The sequence below is a fragment of the Ammospiza nelsoni genome, chromosome 2 (genome assembly GCF_027579445.1).
Source record: "Ammospiza nelsoni isolate bAmmNel1 chromosome 2, bAmmNel1.pri, whole genome shotgun sequence".
Taxonomy (NCBI): Eukaryota; Metazoa; Chordata; class Aves; order Passeriformes; family Passerellidae; genus Ammospiza; species Ammospiza nelsoni.
Window position 1 is genome coordinate 88,155,341 of NC_080634.1, and position 21,720 is coordinate 88,177,060.

The following is a 21,720-nucleotide window of genomic DNA, read 5'->3' on the forward strand; positions in this document are numbered from 1 at the left end:
GCATAGCTGGCTTCTAGGCTAACACTAACAGGAGTTTAGACAAGGGCCATGTGTGGACATTACCACCCAGTTGTCCCTTTGCCAGAGTTGCTGGCAAAGCTCCATTCCTTAATCACTGACAGATTTGTCTCCCTCACCAGGCTCAAAAGTGTCAATAGAAGGGAACAGCTGCTTGCCTGGAGACGAGGACTTTCTCTGAGCAGTTGTACTCAGTTTAGCAAAACTGTCACTTTTCATTCCGCTGTCACCCAGTTAAACCACCCTCTTCTCAGCGGGCTCCTCACCAATTTTCCAACAGGCCATTGATCCCAGATGCTGTCATAACTCAGGCCTGAGGACAACTAAAGTCAGAGCACTGCCCATAGTAATACCTAATGCCACTGGAGGATCCCACGCCATACATGCTGAACAGCCTCTGCTATTCCACACTTTCCAAAAGCCAGTGAGATACAGGAGGATTAAAGTAACATTGGGGAAGTTGCATGACAGCAAAATACTGTACAGCAAAAAATGAAAGCTAGTACCTTCTGCATTCTCCCTAACTAATAGAAACAAGGTAGTGTGACAACTACTTTGGAGAAAAGATGGCAGCAAACAGCACAGGGAGATGGAGTAGACATCCTCAGAAGAAATAAAAAGGAAGAAAACATAGGCCTAAGTGACCAGAATGACTTTGCAACACAGGGCTTGTTATCCTTGCCTTGCAGAAAACCTGTTGTGGGAGCAAGCTGCCTGGCAGGCAGTGACAGCCTGCCCTGCCAGCCCATGGGATTTCTCAGTAGCTCAGGCAGTCCCTCGGGACTGCCCACTTGCCAGGGAGTTCACTCAGCACCCTACACAGGGGAGCTGCACACACCAGAGCCCTCTTTTCTCCTCCCAGGTTTGGTGAAACTTGGGAGGTTTCACCTGGGAGGTGAAACCTGGGAGTATTACCCTTAGGGGGACTCCTTTCCAAGCGAGGGTTTTAGCAGTGCTGATGGAACTGGGCTAAAAATCCAGAAGGGAGCATCCCCTGCTCTCTCCCCTGGCAAAGCAGTTGCAGAGCAGCAAAGGCTGTCACAGACGCTGCCAGAAGGGACATGAATGAGCACTGCTACTCTGTCAGCATGGTCCTTTGTGCAGAACCCAGCTCATTAGAGAGAATCACACTAAAGCATCGAGCACACGGCTGTTTCAGACACGTGCAGGGTGCACTGCAATGGCCAGGTACCTGACACTGCTTAGCTGTTGTCCAACTGTCTGCACAGACTGTGAAAGAACAAAAATTTTGAGAAACCCAGACATCCATCCATGCATTTAATCAGCTACTAAAGTAGCAAGTTAGAGCAGGGTACCCTATGAACATTTTTTAAGCTCTTAAAAAGGAAAAATTTCATCTCTTCAAGTACAGTGCCTTCTTAACGCATGATGTGCAGGAAGAGACAATGTGTCAAGACCTACCTGTACCAAACACAGCAGACATTCTGAGCATGACTTGTAAGAAGCCCACTCTCAGTACAAAAAAGTACCAAGTGCTGGACCAAATCTCCCCCCAAGAAGAAGGTGACAGTGTTCTGTTTACAAGAAAATACTGCTTCAGTTAAAAATGCTAAAAACCATTCTCTTGAGTTCATATAAAAATAATTATGTCTATGTATGCACACACATATTTACATACATTTATGGCTTTCAGTGCTTCAACCTTCTCCAATAAGTGAGGAAATATAAATACTCCATTACTTTTTCTCCTCCTCAGGTTTTTCAGCCTCTGCTTCTGCAATTGATAAGCTGCCACTACCGTATTTTTTTACTCGGGTTTCTACTCTGGCAAGTCTCTGTTTCACCTTTTGTTGAGATGCAGTATATTCTGCCATGAGCCTTGCAAACCTAGTCTGCAGCGTATCCAGAGCTACTTCAAGTCGTCCTATTTTTTCTTCCAAGTCTTTTGGGTCAGCTCCCGCTTTTGCTGCCTCCTCATCTATTAAATTGTCTTTCATCAGAATTTGACGTCCTTTCTCTTCCAGAGCCTTTTTGGCTTCTGGATATTCTGTGAGGGCTTCCATTAAATCATCCTTAGACAAGCAGAACAAATCAGAATAACCAATACTCCTAATGTTGGCTGTCCTCCTGTTGCCAGATTTGCTACCTTTGATGTTTAGGATGCTGATTTCACCAAAGTAGCTGCCATCGCTTAGGACTACAAATTGGGTTATGCCATCATCCGCCACCACAGCCAATTTTCCCTCTTTAATAATGTACATTTCTCTTCCAATATCTCCTTTTTTGCAAATGTAGTCACCAGGACTGAAGACCGTAGGTTTCAGTTTCAGCACCAGCTCAATGAGAAGTCCAGCTTCACAATCCTGGAATATACGCACTTTCCTCAGCGTGTCCAAATGGACATTGATGGCAATTTCAGCCTTCAACTTGTCAGGCAGATTTTTGAGAACTTCCTTCTCATCCACCGTTTTCTTGTTGGTCCAGAGGTAATCAAACCACTTAATAACCCTGGCTTCCAAATCCTTAGTCACCTTTCGGAACTGCATGTACTGTTTAATGGAATCCACTTTGGCCTGGAACTCTGCCCTGGAAGCATTCATGTTGGAAATCATGGAGCCAACGTTCCCGACAATGGTGGCAAAGATGAGCACGCCCACCAGGAAGTCGATGACCACGAAGAGATACTCCTCATCCTTCACCGGGGGCGGTGTCTCCCCGATGGTGGTCAGCGTGAGCGTCGACCAGTACAGACTGTAAATGTACTTCCGGGACAGGCGCGCATACTCCGGCACGGACACGTTGGGATACACCCAGGTGTCGGTTCCGAACCCGATCACCTTCGATATCGCAAAGTAGATGCAGGCGTTCCAGTGGATGATGATGAGAATGTACAACACCAGATTGCCAATGCGGAACATATTTGGATAATTTGTCCTGGTCTCAGTACGATCAAAAAACTCAAAGAGCCGAGCGATCCTCAGCAGGCGGTTAAACCGGAGCTCGGGGTAGTTCAAACCAAGCTTGAAATATGCCAGGTCTGTTGGCACAAGAGACAGCACGTCCAGTTTGAACTGCACAGTTTTGGTATAATGTTCTCGTAACTTCTTCTCATCCTGAACTAGCAATCCTTGTTCAAGGAAGCCTTCAGAGAATAAAAAGATTTTACATTAGAGTAAAAATACCATCAACAGTAGTGAAAGTTAAAATTTTTACTGTTATGCCTACAGATACTTAGGTCATTTAATTGCATATTTAAATATTTCAATCAGCTTTCAAAGCTGGTATATAATGACTAAGAACAATGATTCTATTATCACCACAGTGCTCCCTGAGGCCTTCTACTCCTTCCTGCGACAGCTGTATCTTTTTCTTTTAAGTATCTTTGCAAAAAAAAGAGGGATATTCAAGTGTCTAATTTTTCATGAATCATTGGCATGAGTCATAACTAAAGTTAAGAAAGTGTCTATAAAATAGCAGTGGAGTATTTTAAAATAAATACCAAGAATAAGTAGGCATAATAGATTGTTGGAAACCTTTTTCAAACAATATAGATACCCTTGAGATAAAGAAATGCAGTCATCCCCCTCCCTAAGTCATGCTTTTCTTCTTGTGTCCAGTGTTAAATCTGACGTGATTTTACTTGGCTTGCACTTTGTATTTCTAGTGAGAGAGCTACTAAGCAGACTTTCACACATCAAAATTTTTTCATTCCAAAGACTTTGAAAAGTATTAGATTTAAAAAAATTACAAATAGATATAAACTGCAGTGAGAGACAAGAGCACAGCTCTTTTGTGCCTCTGAGGGCATTAAAAATGTTCCACAAGGAACAGCCTATATAATTGATAGATATCAAATACTTGCTGCAATTGAAGATATCCAACTGTCAGCCCACTGGGCCACTCCGGAGAAAATGTCCACTGAGGAAAAAACAAAACATTCCCGGTGTATCCTGGATTATCACATTTTACTAACTCCTTAGCAATCTGCAAGGCACCTATAGCTTTCTCAGGGAAGCCTCTGCTGAGGAACACCAAGCTGCATTTCTTTGTGCCCTACACAGCACGGTATTTCTGGAATGTGTGGCTCATCTGAAAATGCCACATCTATTTGTGTGTATCTGGCTTTGGATCTGCAAACTAACAGCGATTACTAATGGAAGTAGTTCCTGTGCCATGCATGTGCTGCCTCCCAGAACACTGCTGAAAAAGCAGGTCAAATATGCCCTTTGGTTGTACAACTAAACAGAAAAGCTGGCCAGACTGATCAACTTCTGATACACAGTTATGAAAAATAACTTTGAAAACACCTTCCTCCTGAAAGGAGATAAAATCTCTTGGCTTTTTGTTCTCTTATAGAACTGAAGTCTTGCAGTAAAATCTTCTGAAAGCATTAGAACACAGGGTATGCTAAACACAACCAGCTGCTGAGACATGAATCTTTTCTGTTTCACAATGCACAGTCACCAAACAGGTGAAATGCAGTCCAACTGGCTCTGCAGCTAGACAGAAATGCACCATGGAGAAGCTGCTGATCAGAGTAGTCGTGAGGCTACCTAGATCTCAGTTCCAAGGCAGACCCTGCCCTCAGACAGCAAAGTCTCACTCCTCCCCAAAGGCTGCCAGGACCTCCATCCCCAGGGAAGATGGGCCTTGTGGACTCACATGAAAATGCAGCAGGCAAAGGCAGAGAGGCAGAGCCAGAAGGAACTGTTAAGAGAGCTGACAAAGATTTTGCCACCTAAAAGAAGCAACTTCTTTCTTGGAGTGCCTGGAACTACAGCTGACACCTGCACTCAAACATTTGGGAGACAGCTCCAGCAATTCTGCAGTTGCAAGCCAGGCCTGAAAATTCGAATTCCAGTCAGGTTTTAACAGTGATATAATCATTATCAGGACAGCCCATGGAAATTTATAACTTGCTTTGCCTGGACATGCATAATTTCTGCTCTGTTCTTTCCCATTACATTAACAGACATAACTGCAGAAGGTAAATTTAGTTGGCATAGCTGACATTTTAACTGCATAAAGAAGATGAATGCCCCTCCCCATCCTGCCCCAAATGCAGCACTCTTGTGATTTTGGCTGGTACCTGAAACTGACTTTCCTGTTGAACAAAGTACTTGCTAAGTTTAAGAATTTGGCTTGCCATGGGTTGTGTGCTTCCCACATGAGAGCATTTTTAGCCCATCTTGTAATTATGTTTACAACTTCTCACAGGCCATAATTAACATCAAGCTGTCAGCACAACTTTAAATAAATAAATAGATAAAAATGGGTAAGATGTTAAAATCAAAGATCTAAAATTACTCTCACTTTTAAATTATCAGTTGTTGTGGACCCTTTGAAGGGACATTTTGAAGCTGTGTCTGTACCAGTGAAGAGAATGAGACAGGAGATGTTTTCTGGCCCCAGACCAGCTACCATGACAGCTTCTATTCGTGTAAGTTTTCCCAGGCCCCTCCAAAAACACCCAACCTCTGCTGTCCTCCTCGCTGTCCCCAGACACTGGGTGCTCTCTGGCATGGACCAAAGTGCAAGCACCAAAGTGCATTGAGGACTATTCAGTAACTTGGTGACATGGATCACTGTATGTCATTGCTCAGGCCTATATTATATTATATTATGACCTTGCTCAGTTTAAAACAGATACCATTTTAAGGCTGGAATCTCAGCCTGCTGGATTACAGAAACACTACAAGAAGTTGAAGAGAATCACTTCACACATAGCATGGCACAGCCCTCACAAATCCTCTGGGCTCACACTTCCTCCAGGAAGGCAGGACCTAAGCACAGGTTCCTGGGTTAACCCTGTCCCATCACCAGGCAGTGGGAAACCCTGGCAGGACCTCACAGAGCCTGCAGGAAGCACGGAGGGTGGCAGATGGTGGCAGAGGGGCCACACTGCCTGTTCCAGGCGTAGGAGCACAGACTGAAGGCTGGGACAGGTGCCAGGTCTTGCACTTGACCAACTCAATAACCACTTCTGAGCAGGGTGCTGCACTGCTTAGTAAAGAAAACAGCATTTTTGGGGTGCAGTTGGTTTCCTGCCCCAGGTGCCCTATTGTCCCTTCCCCACACAGCTATGCACTCAGCATCTGGCATGCCTATTACTGACAGAACTGAATTCAGAGACAAGTGTTGGAACGTATGGCCTTCAAAAATCCAAGCTGATCAGACACTTCATCTTCCAAAAGCCTCCACTGTTGCACTCTGACAGGACATTACAGTGGAAACACCCCACAGGGGAATTTTGTTTCCAGCCTTTAAATACATGCAGTATTAGAGAACAAATCCCAGAAAGACTCACCTGTTCTGAACCTGACGAACATGTCAATAACATAGATAATATCAGAGAGATAATCCAAGAACAGCCACATTTTAATATGGTCCATTTGTAGCTCATCAAAGCAGGCTCTAAAGAAACAAAAATTTAAAAAAATAATTACACCAACTGCATAAGCAGAGTACTTGCATTACATGCCCCAGCTGCATGTTAGTGCACATTTCTGTTCCCAAAATATTACAGAATATCTCCATCTCCAATATCTAGTGTGCAGACATCTGCACACTAGAGCTATGTCCAAACAGACACCAAGATCTTTCAGAATTCAAAGGTGTTCTTGACAGGAATAAACTCAAACACATAAATGCCCCAGTTATGCAGGATTACACATATCACTCCAATAAAAGTGCACCAGATTTCACGGGATACATATCTCCATGAAGATAATTCCCAAATAAAAGATTTATTTCTCAGTGGCAAGCCATCCTCATCTCTCCCTACCATCTTACACAGTGTAAGGAAACCCTTTCTTTCTTCAGCTCACCATCACTTTCACTGAACCTGATTTCTATATTCTACTATGGAAAATAAATACTTGAGTTACATCTTCCTGCCCTTCGAGCGTCCAAAAGATGTATTATATGAATTTAAGAGGCCCCACCACTGCCCACATCCCTCCTTTCTGTTCTCTCCTGGGAGGTGGGAAGCCCTCATCCCTGGCAGTGCCCTGGGATGCAGCGGCCAGGACACAGCTCAGCCGGCAGGTGGCACACAAAGGCCACACCAGCGCTCATGAGGACACTCACTGCAAGCTACATCCACCTGCTTTTAGACAAAAAGGAAAAAAAAACAAACACTGGCAATCTATTCCCAGTGGTAGGCATATCATACATCCCTAATGGGGTATGAACTGTAAATCTTCTAGGCAAGTCACTCAAAACATACTGCAGGGAGGTAAGAGGGTGATTTACATAGGAAAGATAATGATTGAAATGTAAAATTGTTATTAACTTCAATCCATACCTGCACACTAGCATACACCAGTTATAGAACACGGGTGCTGCAATTACAGTCAGCCAGTTGTAGTACAGATTGCTTGAAGGATCTATCACAAAGACCTCCTTTTTCTGCCTGGAAAGTAAAACATGCAGATTTACTCTGGAAATTTAAGAAAGCAACCTGCTGGATTTCCCTCTTCTTGAGGCTGCTCATTTCACCATGAACTCACAGCTGCCCAAGAAGAGAATGTATCCATGCAGGCAGTGCAGATGAGATACCAGGCATTCCATCTGACAAGCTCTACTTTGTTTGACACAGCTTTGGAAAATGTAAGAGTGGAAAGAAAACACAGACATTCATATCTCCCAGGCTGAAACCCACAGCCTTCTGTATTAAGCCCCACACTGAAAAAAACCCTTAATTGTTAAATATTTCTTATTGTCACTCAGATTAGAAGGTTACATTTCATTGCTAGAGAAAGAGCCTTCCTTTGCAGGCTAATTATTGATTTTTAGCAAATTCTATTATGGAAATGACTGTATAAGCACGCATTTGAACAAGTAAAACATGTATGTATTTAAATACATGTCTGTACAAGTAAGAAACACTGTGTGCATATGCACATACAGTGTGTGTGACTAAAGCTGAAATATGTCTTTGTCAAAGGCAAATTTCAAACATTCACAGTCCTGGCTCAGCCTCACAACAAGGAAGTGATGCTAAAGGAAGCATACAGGCCTGGAATGTAAAGATTTGAAGAACAGCATGGCTAATGGCACAGGATATGCTCAGAAGTGCCCACCTCCAGCATGAGAAAGGTTAATATGGAATAGAGAGCAATTAGGCTTGTAATCAGTGGATTTGAGGTCCACAGCTGCAAAATTAATTCAACTGTAAAACTGTGATATGTGGACTGTATAATAGTGTGCAGAATATGTGGCAAGGCAATGCTTGAATACGTATTTGTGGGACTTTTCCTAATCTCCAAGAATGCAAATATATTAAAATATAATGGTAATTTATTTCAAATCTGTGTGTATTTCTGGCATTGCCATTGCTGTCAGCTGAATACCCAGAAATGTGAGTAAAAGAAGCAGCTTTAATCTAAAATGTATTTACTTTACTATCTTCACTACTGGTTTTAAACCGTTTCTTCTAGAAAACTGATCACCACCTCAAAACTGGTGACCATGAAATATGGCCATTATACATCAGAGTATACTACCTTGTACACATTAAAACATCAATTTTCTTTGAGAAAATGTATTAAAACACTCTTGGCTACTGCAAAGCTCACACTTTCACTACATAGTAATTAAAGACAAAAGACACTGTTTAGAACAAAGACTTTGTAATTGGAAAAAAAATTAAAAGCTTTGATTAATAAAGATCTTGGAATCAATCAGATTCCATTTGGAATGCCCTCATGTCTATATAGCACCACATACATACATATAAACCTAGAGTATATTCCTGTAACATACTCCTTAACTGTGAAATGCACTCAAATGCATTCTCTCTTTATCTGCCATCATCATTACTTTTAATCACTGGTAATAGTAAATTGCACTGTATTTGGGTCAGCTTTAACGGAACAAAGCAACAACACGATCCATTTATGTCAAAAGCATTCAAATTACCTCATTTTGTTGCAGAAATACACCATCCCTTAACTAACAGAAACAAATTTAGTGATCATTAGCAATGAACTGCACTATATTAAGTAATTAAATAACTAGTCAGTGAAATAAGTAAACTTATTAGCAAACCTTTAATTTTCTTCATGTAAGATATTTCTACACGGTAAGATGAACCAGACTTTTGGTTCATCTGCTCTGAATAATTACGGAAATTCTGGAACAACGAAAAGTCTGCAGCTCTGCAAAGCAGGCTGCTGTCCTAAAGTGTTGTCATAATTGAAAAGTGATCTTCAGTTCAAAGTTACCAGAGGTAGCTCAATTCCCTTTTACTGATGTAGGCAGCTGTTTCTCAAAGACCTAAATAGAGGTCTCTAAGATACAACTTGCTGAGCAACTGAAACCTTCCCAAAGGGGAAAATGTATTAAAGATTTGACAGGCTAAGAATCTGCAGTCTACAGAACAATTTTAACATTATAATGAAATGCTATACCATGTTTTGTAGTGTAAGAGATGTGCTACAATCACATATTCATTCTTTATACTTACTCTTCCTTTTTTTTATCATCTTTTTTGTCATCTTTCTTTTCCTCTTTTTTCTCCTCCTTCTTTTCCTCTTTTTTCTCCTCTTTAACCTCTTTCTTTTCTTCCTTTTTGCTGTACAACATAATGCAAGGCTTAGCAGTATTACCAATACTGAACAGTAAAGGGAGAGGATGGAGGTTTGGGAACTATTCTAAACTCCAGACAGAATAGGACAGGGATCCAATTGGAAAAAAGGGTTCTCAGGCTGAGACCTCTCACCCTGACACCACCACACCATCACATCAGGTAACCAGGTGGCTGATTCTCTGCATTAGTCACCCACAGCTCCTTGACCTTTTCAGACATCAGCGTACCAGGCTAATTTTAAGTAAATGCTTTCAGTTTGATTGACTCTTAAGAACCCAGGCACTTAAAAAGAAACCTATCAAATGATGACAGAATGTGAAATGGTTTAACAAACTGTCAGCGTTCTTTGCAAAGCTAAAACCTCAATGTGACTGTCTGAAGTTTTCATAGTAATTATAAAAAATCAGGATGAATCTCCTCTCATGGTTCTTTAAAACCAGAAAAATTTTAATTCATTAATTGCCTCTGGATCTCAATTGTCCCATTCTTAGGCTTGTCTGAACATAAGAGTCCTGAAATATGTTAACTTAGGCAGACAGGCCCAAAAATACTTTTCAAACCTACAGGAAGTTAACATCTTTCACAAGATTCTGACAATACCTAAAGCTAGATCTGCTACATGCCTTGGTCATCAATCATGCAATGTGTTGTGAAGATTGGTGCTCACTTGCACAAGCAGAAAATCCATGATCCAAGATCTCCTCCTTTTTTATTTGAACACTTCTAGTCCTTGAAGCAGAAAACATCCCGCCCCAGACAGAAAAGCCTAAGAGTGCTCCTCACACTACAGTGCATGTGGATCACAAAACTCCTCACATGCAATGTCTGGTTTGATTGAAAGCCATGGATTCCTGCTCCCATGGGAGCTCTGTTTTCTCCTTTGAACTGCCAAGAGTGTGTCTGAGGCTCCCTTTGCACTGGTGTCAAGAAAGGATAAATTAGTTTAATGACAGCAACCCCCCACAGCAAGGACAGAGTGTGTAACAGTGCTGCTTGCAGGACTTGTGCTTTCTGTGCACACCTGCTCATACTGCTCAGACAGAAAGCTCTGTGCTGTGAATGGCAGTCACATCTAGGGAAGTGCTTGATACAGGGAGAAAGAAGTGCTCCAAAGGAGATGACAGCCACCAATTTTAAGATAGTAGCGGCTTTCACCAATCAGCAATGAGCACCTGTTCCAGTCCTTACACTTAAATATTTATTTCCACAGTGATGCACCACCACAGTGTACTTTGGAAAAGCCAAGACTCATTTGCTAAAACATGCCAAGATCCCACACTCTGCCACATCCAGGGAAATACCTACCAAGCTGATCAACACCACTGACACCTTCAAAATTACACAGTAAAAGGGAGCAGAACTGGAGGGGAAAAGAACCTTTGGCTTGACTGATCTTCTATTTCTACTTGCATCTCAAATCAAAGAAAGAGTTTTTCATTTACCAAAGATGATTCCTACACAGCAGTGGGAACTGTTTCTCAAGAATTTATTTCTCTGGACTGACTGTCGAGAACTTTACCTCTTCATTTTCCAATCTGCCCCCAAAACTCCTTCCTGTTTAAAAAACATGTAAGGATTTCACTTCAGATTACCATGCATGGTGTCTGATCTAAAGGGAAATGCTCAGTTGCTGTTGTTAGCATTAATGTAGATCCTCAATACTTCAAATGCCTGGCATTCCTACCAGTAAGTAGAATTTTCAAAGGGTAGGGCTGCCTGTACATTTCTGGATCCTGTTATGCAAGGAAAAGTAGGCTGAGATTGAGAATCAGCCAAAAAGTCTCAGTGGTGGTGAACTTTGGAGGGACAATTTGACAATTTTGACAATTCCAACTCCCTCCTATGTTTGTGTTTTATTTATTAAAAATGAAAAAACTTTATTTCACAGAGTATCTAATTTTCCCCTATTTTTTAAAAATAGCACCTATTTTTCCCTGGCCTGAGTTCTCCTACAAACTCATCTGTCAACTACAGGTACCTTTTGTAAATGAGTTTCTTCCATTCATGTTGCCTCTGTTTATTTTTCTGTTATGGTAACTCCCAATTTATCATACTCACATCTAGTTGCAGTCTGATTGGAAATTGCTCAATGGAAAAGGTTGGCCATAATCAAAGACTTGAAAGCATCATGTACAGTTCCCCAAGACACGGCACACTTAGCTCTTTAACATAATGAAAAGTCCACATTTCTTTTTCTTTACCAGTAACCCTGAGTAAACTGAAATCCAGTAACTAATAAAACAGTTTGTGTCTGTCCTCTTTGACCCCAACACAGCAGAATCCATGCTGTTTTTAAGCTGTGTGCAGCTTTAGACTTAGAAATCTACTTCATCAGCCCTTCTAAAAACACTGTCATAGTCTTTGAGTGACTCAAATATTTGCATTTCTCATCTGTCAAGTACTTTGCAAATCAACTACGTTTCAGACTGTTGGGCAGGTAGACAGACAGGTCTTGTCCTCATTTAAAAATAATGAAACAGTGAAAGGATGAAAGTTCTGCCCAAGGTACCTGAGTCACTGTCAGAAACAGAGTAAGGCAGAAGTATTTCTGTCCTAACCAGTCCTTTGGGCTCCATCTAGCAGGCTTGGCTCCAAGCTTATAGCACTTCTTTTATATCAGTCTAAAGAAAAACCTGCATATTTCTGTCACCGTTCACTGCACACAGATTTTCCTTTTGAATAAAAGTTACGCAAACCAAACCAAAAAGTTGCTTTAGGAGAAGGAAGATCTCTTGTGCAGCTATGTGCAAAAAGGTTTTGCAGCATCATTTAAAATGTACAGTTTAAACTTGCCTATGATGGAATTATTTGGAGAAAAAAAAGAACCAAGAGTTTTCTAGAAGTATTTCTGACACAATCAAAGATGTACTGAGTACTTTTATTTGTTTTGTTTTCATCTGGAAAGCAATGAAAAAAAACCTACTATCATTATGCATGAGAACATATCTGCTGCTGGATACTGGAGAGCAGATATGTCTTCAGATTGCTGTGGTCTAAGACAAGCAACAAACATTGATGTTGGATGATTTTAAATTACAGGAGCTCTTCACATTGTTTAATAAATTTCTCTTTGGTGTAACACTGTGAAATAGCTTGTCAATTATATTAAATAAACTCAAAAGGACAGCTTCTGTCAGACACCCTGTGGCAATACCAGCCTTATTATGGTGCCTGTCACTCTCTCTAAGACAACAGTACCTGCCGAACAGAAACACACACTTTTAAAAGATGGACATATAAATGGGTTTTGGTGCCCTCATCAGTATCCACTTCTCATTTGACAACCTGAAATTTTTGGGACACTTGATTTGCAAAAAGGGACCAGTGTGTTAAAAGAGGGAAACCACTATTAGAAAATTTACACATGAATCTCACTTAAAAACTGAAAAATGAATGCATAAATTGGTAATGCAGTAAAATCAGCCAGCTGAACTACAGAAGGTAGGGACTAAATGCTTAGTCAAATTCACTCCTCGAGAGGAAGGGGTAACTTCAGACAAAAAGAAGTTCACAGGGAGCACAAATGATGCTTTTCATACAAGAAAACTAGACATTTCTCTATAATAAAACTATACTCTTAGGAAAGGCTTAGCAAGAACTAAGGAGTTTATACTACAAATGTTACTAAGCTGGATAGGGAAAAAGAGAAGGTGCTGGTAGTAGAAAGGTCTTTGGAGTTAACAGTACTTACTCTTCATTAGTGTTGTTGCTGAAGTTGACATTGAACCTGGCCAAGGGCCAGTGACTGCAAGCAAGTTAAATAAAACACATTAAAGAGTGTCAGTAAAGACTGCTGGTTTTTCACACACGTGTTTGCTGACATGACAGACAGACTCACGAGCTTCTCACATTGGCACTGATAAGATTAGCAAGGTCAATTTTGACTGTTGTGATAAGCCCCTTTGCATAACTGCTTCAAGGCACCAGTTCCTTTCTGTCATGTGCCTGGCATACACATTTGTGACCACATCTGATGTCTGAAGCCTGTTCTTAGGCGTATTAGTGCATGGCAAGATGCACCTCACTATTTTTAGCCCTGTACTCATTGGGCTTCTATTTCAAGCTTTCTTCAATCCTTTCAAGTCCTCTTCACAGATGCAGTGTCAAGGCTTGTGGATAAGTAATGAGCATACCTACCCATTGCTGCAGAATTAAGCCTTCATGATCCAACAACTGAGAGTTCCTGTCCAACAGCATAAAAGTGAGAAGGCAAGGATGGGTGCCCCCAAATTAATTTCAAATAGCCTTATGCAGAGGTTTGTTGGCCTATGATCAATGTTTTTCTCTCTAATTACTTGCCATCTGCAGATGCTACTGATCCAGACACCTGAGAAATCAGGCAACAGTCTGGCTAATTCAATAAAATGTGCTCTTGAGACGAATTTCTAAGAAGTAGATCAAGTGAAGGACTACAACAAATCAAAGCAACCTGTGTAATGCACAGATATTCAAAGGTTGTTGCTTTAATCTGAATTGCTTGCTGATATTTTTGAAACTAATTACTTGCTTACCTACCAGTCTTTAATTAGGCAAAAAAATATAGGAGTCTCTGTTTCAAAGCCTAACGCCAAACAGAAAGACAGCTTTTGTCTTGGGATTTCATTTTCCCATTTTAGCTGGAGTTAAATTTACAACACTGTATTATACATTTATAGAGTAATAATAAGTCATCAAGTCAAAGAACTGTAAACATATAAAGGTTTCACTTTCATTTTACTGAAAAAAAATTAAGACTGAACCTGCCTTCCATACCAAAGACTGTGTATGTGCTAGTAACTGAAGTCAGCATCCAAATGATTTTGCCATTTCAGAAGCTTTCTGTAATGTGATCAGATAGACTTCTGAGTAAATATAACAAAGCAATTTTGCACAACTTCTTCTTTAGAGTTTCCTAACACTTGCAGATTATGCACATTAAGATCCTGAAAAGCCAAAAGTAGAAACATCTTAGAATCTTGAGATAGAAATTGCATTCTCCTCAGCAGAGAGCAGTTTAGCAATGTCAAGTTGCATATGGTAAAATTCCAGTTCTGAGAAATCACTCTGCATGATCAAAAATCCTTTACCTCAAGATTTTGGTCACAGCGTGTTTGAGAAAGAAAATCTGTTGAAAGTGCAATACTTTAGTTATGTGAAGATTCCTGGGCAGCATTAGATACTCTGTTCATCTCCCACGCTAAGCTCCTTACTCTCTTCTTAAAATACAACTTACATCCTAATTACCAAGAAAACATGATAACCTCAGCCATTTCAAGTACAAACAAGTCCTCTTACCTGCTGGCTGCCCCGGGCCGCTCCCGGGCACCCAGGAAGGAGCGGATGTTGCTCTGCCTGGTGGACACCTCCACGAGCTCCGGGCCCCGGATGCGCTCCAGGAAAGAGTCAGGCCTTTGGTCCTCACGGTGCGCGTGCCTTGTGGCCCAGGACCTCACGGACAGCACAAACCGTGACAGCCTGCATGGAGCACACACACAAAATGGACTGAACCAGGCAGAAACAGGAGGTGCCTTAAAACATCCCCACAAACACCAGCCAGGATTCTTCTCCACATCTCCACCTGTGATGAAATTAAACTTGATGGAGTAACAGTATGAACTCAGTCACTTGCCACAATTTTGTAGATCACCTTCTGCACTGGATCAGGAAAATACCTCACATATCAGTTCCTATTCTACTGTAACCCCACTGCAGGAGCAACAGAATATTCTTGCTGAGTGGGGGCCTTTGCATCTCAAAGTGAGATACTCAGTGAAGTCCATCAGATGCAGGTTTTTTTAGATCCTTGAGAATTTCCATTCAAGAGTCATACTGTGTTACCCTAATATTTAAATTGCTAGGCATTCATGGTTACATTACATCACAAACTTCCCTGTATATTCAGAGCATACATAACTGTAGCTACACACACATCATCCAATCTATCCTGAAAAAAGGTAAAGAAATTATAAACAAAGATTAAAAAGGAAGCTCTCAGTATGAATTTATATATTCATGTGCATTACGTTTAAACAAAACACACAACTACAATCTTTTCTCATCTAAACTCAACTTCTTGAATACTTTGTCATCTACATCTGGTGATGTCATTATCTGAAAACCAAGGAGGAAAATCCCAGTTTATTCTCCACTATCCAAAATGATGAAATGTGAACAATACTCTTTAAATTACCATAGTTTTACAGTAATTTTTTTCTTTGCTCTTTGAAATAAACTGTGCTTAAAGAAACTGTGGTCTGTTTTATGTGGAACAATGGTATCTGAAGGCAAAGCCCTGCTGTCTCAGACACAAAGCAGACACAATAAAGTTTTGAACCTCCACTTCAGGTTTTCACTTAAGTCCCAGTAATACAAACAACTTAAGACAATGTTCAGCTTCAATTTTGCTGACTAGGGCTCCAAATCCATTATAAACATAACTGGATTCTAAAAACTGAGAGGAATTCTTGCACTCAAAACACAAAGACTCCCTGTCTCCTCCCTTTCCAGAGCCATCTACCAAAAGGAGACAATCATTATGTTTTATTTGATAGGAAACAAACACTGCATCAGCTATCAGCCTGAACCAAACACTTACCCATTTATTTTACAGCCTGGCCTCACTTCACACATTTCCCAGGCATTCAATGTATTTTCAGATACAGTTATGTAAAAATTATTTATTCTTTTATATTTGAAAAATTTCTTTGGGCTTAGTCAGCCTCTCTCAGATTCTAAGTCTTCTATTAGTAATAAGTAAGTGATGAATCAAGTTCAAATGCAACTTCTGTTACATGTTACAGACATTCTTCAGCTGGACTCCATCCACTTTCTTTGGAAAGTGGTGGCTCTTCTTTCTTTACCTCCAAATTGTGACCAGTCTTTTCCAGCAAATTGAATTAATACTGGAAATTCTATTAGTTAGTTAACATTCTATTAGTTACTATGTTACCTTGCCATTGCTCCCCTGCCAGTGAAGGAGCTTGTCTGGGATTCAGGTACATGTCCTCCCTCCACAGAAATGACTCCCTGAAGTTCTGAAGATGCATCCTCACGCAATGAATGGGCTCTGCAAAAACATTTTTTTTTTTTTTTTTTAAGAATTCCATGCAGCCTTCACCAGACTTTCCCCCATCTGGTTCTCTCCACCACTGCATCAGGAAACACTCCAGCACATTGCCCTCTCCCTAGTAATACAGCATTTGATAACCTTGTTGCTAAGCCTGGGCTCCTATTCTTCTGGGGCCATCCAATATGAACTGAAGTCAGTGGAGGCTCTGCCATATATTCCAGCAAGCTCAGAAACTAAAGACGATTTATTAGCACTTTAAAACTTACTATTTGAGGAAAAAAAATATTAAATTTTAGCCTCATCTTTCAGAAACACAGTTTTGAAATTGACTTCACTGGAAGCTGGACTTTATGAGGGTTCACTCCAGATTTTTTTATAGTACTCCTTGGTTTTCTCTGTGTTTTTCAGTCTTTAGTATTCACTTTTACAAGACTTTTTTTACATTCATTAAGAATCACTTTCTTCCCCCTTTGTAATGGAAACAAGAATTCTCATATGGGTCTGTTAATCTATATGCCAGGAAAACACTGACAAAAATGATACTTCCAGTATCTTCATAAGAGTTGGCAGCAGCATTGTGAATGCCCACAAAAGGATAATCAGCAGCTCAATTTTATGTACACTCACAGCTCAGAAACTAACAAACAAAGAATTAAAACATTATTATTTCTACCCAAAGAACAATGCAAAAATAGATCCTGACAGTCCCAGGATTCTCAACTTGTTAACTGTTTTCTACTTCTCCTCCATTAAAAAAACACCATTTAGTACTGAAAAACTTTTATAACCTAGTTTATGTTGCCAGTGCTGAGAATATTGTGGCTGCCAAAGTTAACATCCTTCTAAGGGGACAATTAACAAACTCATGGCACAGGCATTCATCACAGATTACCAGATTCACAGAGCCCACACTCAGCCCAAGAACTCTCTTGAGCTGAATGCTGAGAGAATAGTAGAGTTTGTCCACCTTTTTTAGTATTTCCTGGAGAAACTGCTTACAGACCTGCTGGAGAAAGGATACTGGACTAGTTAGTGTTTTAGACTGCACTACCATGGCTGGCTTTAAGTATTTTATTCCCGTTTACCGAGTAATAATACATTTTGTGTGATCTTAGCAATAAATTCTAATATTGTTAATGGCAGTGCCTAAGAAGTATCTAAGTTCCCATTACAACCAATGGCCATCTCAGGGCTTGATTCAGCTGCTTCAGTATAGAGTCTGGTACAATCTGTAACACCTCAGAATACTTTATTGGACTTCTCCAGAGCACACAGCTGTCTCCTCACATCCACTAGTGCCTACTAAACGCTTCAAATACTCTGTAGTATCTCAAATAGCATTAGATGCCTATTTCAGGCAACTAAATACCTCTCATAATCAAGAGAGCCAAAGGAGCCTGAAGAGTTTCTGAGTTTGAGGGTAAGCTGAGCAGTTCCCTGGGTGCTGCTGACCACCAGTACTGACTACATCTCCACTCCACAGCAGGAATGCAGGCACCTGCTCACATGAAGACACTGAAATCCAGATGTCTACAGAGCACAGCTGAATCCCACTTCCAACTTTAGACAGCCAACCTGTGTATATAAGCTGATGTGCTGCCTCTCCTATTTGAGGTGTTTCTATACAGAGGCTGGGTTTTAAAAATGGAGATTCATTTGTTATTTTGGGTTTTTTTTTTATTTTTGTTTTAACAAAATGAACCAACTTTATAACACATTACAGAGTAAGACTATGGGAACATGAATCACTGCAGCAAAAATGAGCACAGCATTTTAAAAATCAGTAGCAGCTTTCTGTTAAGTGTTGCAGTGAATGCTTTTTCTTGGTGACACCTCATTCCACAGCAGAAAAGTGCTTAAGCACATCCTTAACATTAAGCATAAATTTAACACCCACAGACTTTATTAAGAACTAAGTAATGTGTTTAATTGCTCTGTTGAACTACAGCAAATAGGAGCTGGAGGACAGCAAAGGCAAAGAAGAAATGCAGCTACTCTAGCAAACATGCTTTTCTTCCCAACATCTATAGTTGCGTATTTTGATGTAAGAGAGAGAAAACCTAAAATCATGGATGGCTTCTATCTTTGGGTACAGACATATTCTAAAGCAAATCTGAATTTAAATTCATCTTCCAGTAATAGAGTTTAAAAAAATTTTTAAAAAAATTAAATAAAAAACCAACAAAATTTTTAATGGTATTATAAAGTTATTGTATATACTTAGCAGCACTCATTTCAAGAATCCAAAAATCTTAAACAGGAGATCTCTTTTACAGAGCAAGACTGTATCTTACCCATCTATGAAGTCCTGCAATTAATGCTGATAATATTGAATGTTCCTTTAAAAAATTACTCTTCAAGACCATCACCATGATGATAAAGTGCAATTCATATTTCAGTCCCTCTACCTGTCAAAGCCATTGCCTCTGAAATTGCAGATGACCATAGGGATTTAATTCTACATTTAAACCCTTATAACCCCGCCTCACATCCCAGCCAGTAATTCCCTTCTGTGAGCTGCCAATCACTGACATCTACTACAAATAGGACACTAAAAATAGGAAAGGAAGAGGCTCATTTCAATCTGTGTTTTCACTTTTTCTAACACATCACTGTTAATGGAGGGAAAGGGACAGGGCTTTTTTAAATCTCCCTAAGGAGACCATGGGGTAGTGCAACAACAGCAAGCAAGCCTTACTGTGCAGAACAAATCAGATCCATTTTCACTTCAGTAAGGTACATCTATGTGATAGAAGGTACCATGAAAGCAAAACAAAATGAAATAAAGGACCAATTCAAACAGAGCATCCATAGCAGCTGCTGTGACATGCAATCCAAAAATCACCATAACAAAGGGAGTCCCATCAGCCCATCAGGATTCTGGGTGCTCTAGTCTGGGTGTGCATTTTAACAGCAAGAGACAGCCTGACAAGATCCGCATAGAGGAGGTGGTTGGCCATAACAAGCCAAAAGCAGAAAACAACTTCCAGCCTTTAGAGATGCTATGGATCATCAGGCATGTTTCCACAGGCCCAGCAGGCTTTGCCCAGTCTAGAGGAATGACTGCTACTGTGCAATAGGTTAAGTGCAAGCTCACTGCATGTTTCAAACAGCCACTTTAAAACTATCAAAACTAGAGAAAGGTGAATGTAAAGAAACTATTACATTTCCTCTGTACAGTGGGACACTCCAAAAATCCAGCACAAAAATGCTGATACTCTTTATTCACTACAGATTTTCCCTATCATAGGAATTAGGCAATTTGCAGAGGCTGCTTTAAGAAAACCAAACGTTCCCAAGGCTTCTCACTGTATGGTGCTCAAAGGTTCTTTTTCTTGCTCATATCCTACATACCTTGTTGAAAGCATAGACCCTGTGTGCTATCTGTGTGGTGACTTGAGAAAGAGGTTTGTCTTTGATGAGTTAGTGCAACCTCCCTGTGTCTGTCTCTTCTATGCTTTGGACAGATGTTGTCAAGTCTGTAAAGTGCACTGGGCCAACAATACCACAACACAATATTCCCATAATTCTAGCTGCCATTCCCAGAGCTACAGGAGTTCCACAAACTATGCAGCAACCTGTTCTCTTGACTGTGATGAAAGGAAAATATTACCTGATATAGCCATTTCCAATCCTTTCGATATCTTCATCAGCAGTTCTGACGGACAGGCTGTGTACACCAGGGTAGGAGTGCTGGGTGTTGATTTTTGCCATTTTGCTTTACATATCAACATCTAAATGACAGCTGAAACGGGAAAAAAATTATGAAGGCTTCAAAAGAAATGTGCTCAGTATTCAAAAAGAGTTCTTTATTAACAGAGTGGAACAGCAAAAAGCAATTTCAACCATTTGAAGGACAGTCTGTGATATTTACAAGCACATATGACATGTATTTCTCAATTTATTTGCAGTAGACAGAAGAAAAAGTGTTAGTAAAAATTCATCATGACCAAAGCAAAAGGGTTACATGACATCATATTCTTTTAGTCTCTGGGCTTTATGGACTACCAACACTGTCATACCTATTATCCATAGTGAAATTGCATTTAAAAATCTCATTAAAAGAAGGTTAGTAAGAAAGTCAACTAATAAAAGCCAGGTAATACATGTGCTAGGACAACCTATTCCACTTTAGATTGATTTCCCTGTGCTAATTTTATCTATTTTATAATTAAGACTTTTATTCCAAAAATCCATATTAACCAAGCAGATAATTAATGACATTTACCCCTTAGTTTAATGCAGGCCATGCTATAATTCTGTATTATTAAAACTCTGCAGTAAACACACACTAGGGGGTTTTATCACAATGCTTCAAAACAGTCTCTGTTAAAATATTTAGCAGCTTATCTCCTACAGGTTTTAAAAGATTTGTCTAAATTCCTTTCCAGATTGGATCTTCAATGCCTTTCCAAATTCATATCACATCTACTACTTACAAAATGAGTTTTAAGACTTAAGACAAGTGTCTTACAAATGAAGGAATGAAAGAATTTCAGTGAAAGCTTTGAATTTTTCAACAAGAAAAAAAAAGATTTAGAAACTCCATTCAGGAACCTTTTTTGTCTGAAATATGACTAGAATGAAATTCCCTCAGGATCAATCAACTCCCTCACACTAGGTCGTGTCCATTTTTCACCTGGAATCCTCTGTGTCACTGACCACACAAGATCCACCTTCAACACCAAATGAAATACAGATCTTTCAGAAACTGTGACTTGAATCATTCAGGTTATTACACATGGTTAGAATATTATGCACCCACTTTCTTGAAAACAACATACCTGACTTACCCTCCACTCAATTCCCAGACAATTAAAGAAAGTAATACATAACTTTAAAAATTATTTAATATATTTTAAAGTGTTTTTTTTTTAAATCCAGAAATAATGAAATTACTCTAGAAACAGCCTTGGGCATCACTTAATATTCAAAAATTTTATTAGTACTCCTCATCACTAATTTTGCCTTAATTTAAATCAGTTACTGTCTGTGTCTCACCTTAAACTGAGCCTTGTTCGTGTTGATTAACTGAAGTTTAACTGGGGAAAAAAATGGGCATTTTTATTACACATTGATATGAAAAAATTCCACTCTTTCA

At 40.0% G+C, this 21,720-nt stretch overlaps 1 protein-coding gene across 2 annotated transcripts; it reads right to left on the bottom strand.

Moving 5' to 3' along the window:
* Window positions 1-1,319: 1,319 nt before the first annotated feature.
* On the bottom strand, window positions 1,320-20,333 carry CNGA3 (cyclic nucleotide gated channel subunit alpha 3). Of its 2 annotated transcripts, XM_059492883.1 has the most exons (8): window positions 20,233-20,333; window positions 16,500-16,616; window positions 14,846-15,025; window positions 13,263-13,316; window positions 9,449-9,556; window positions 7,286-7,393; window positions 6,287-6,393; window positions 1,320-3,121 (listed from the first exon to the last, which is right to left on the bottom strand). In XM_059492883.1, exons 1-8 carry the CDS (start codon window positions 20,331-20,333, stop codon window positions 1,716-1,718), a joined length of 2,181 nt encoding a protein of 726 aa, XP_059348866.1. In that variant the 3' UTR covers window positions 1,320-1,715. The 2 variants fall into 2 exon arrangements, with proteins under 2 accessions (XP_059348866.1, XP_059348874.1); XM_059492891.1 differs by lacking the exons at window positions 9,449-9,556; window positions 13,263-13,316.
* Window positions 20,334-21,720: the final 1,387 nt, after the last annotated feature.

Bases quoted from the DNA above. Each gene is read 5' to 3' on its own strand.
- CNGA3 (XM_059492883.1), bottom strand. From the start codon at position 20,333: ATGGCAAAAATCAACACCCAGCACTCCTACCCTGGTGTACACAGCCTG. The intron at 7,394-9,448 runs GTAAGTATAAAG...TTTACTTTCCAG, and splicing joins GATGATAAAAAAAAGGAAGA to GCAGAAAAAGGAGGTCTTTG. The intron at 3,122-6,286 runs GTGAGTCTTTCT...TATTCTCTGAAG, and splicing joins GTTCGTCAGGTTCAGAACAG to GCTTCCTTGAACAAGGATTG.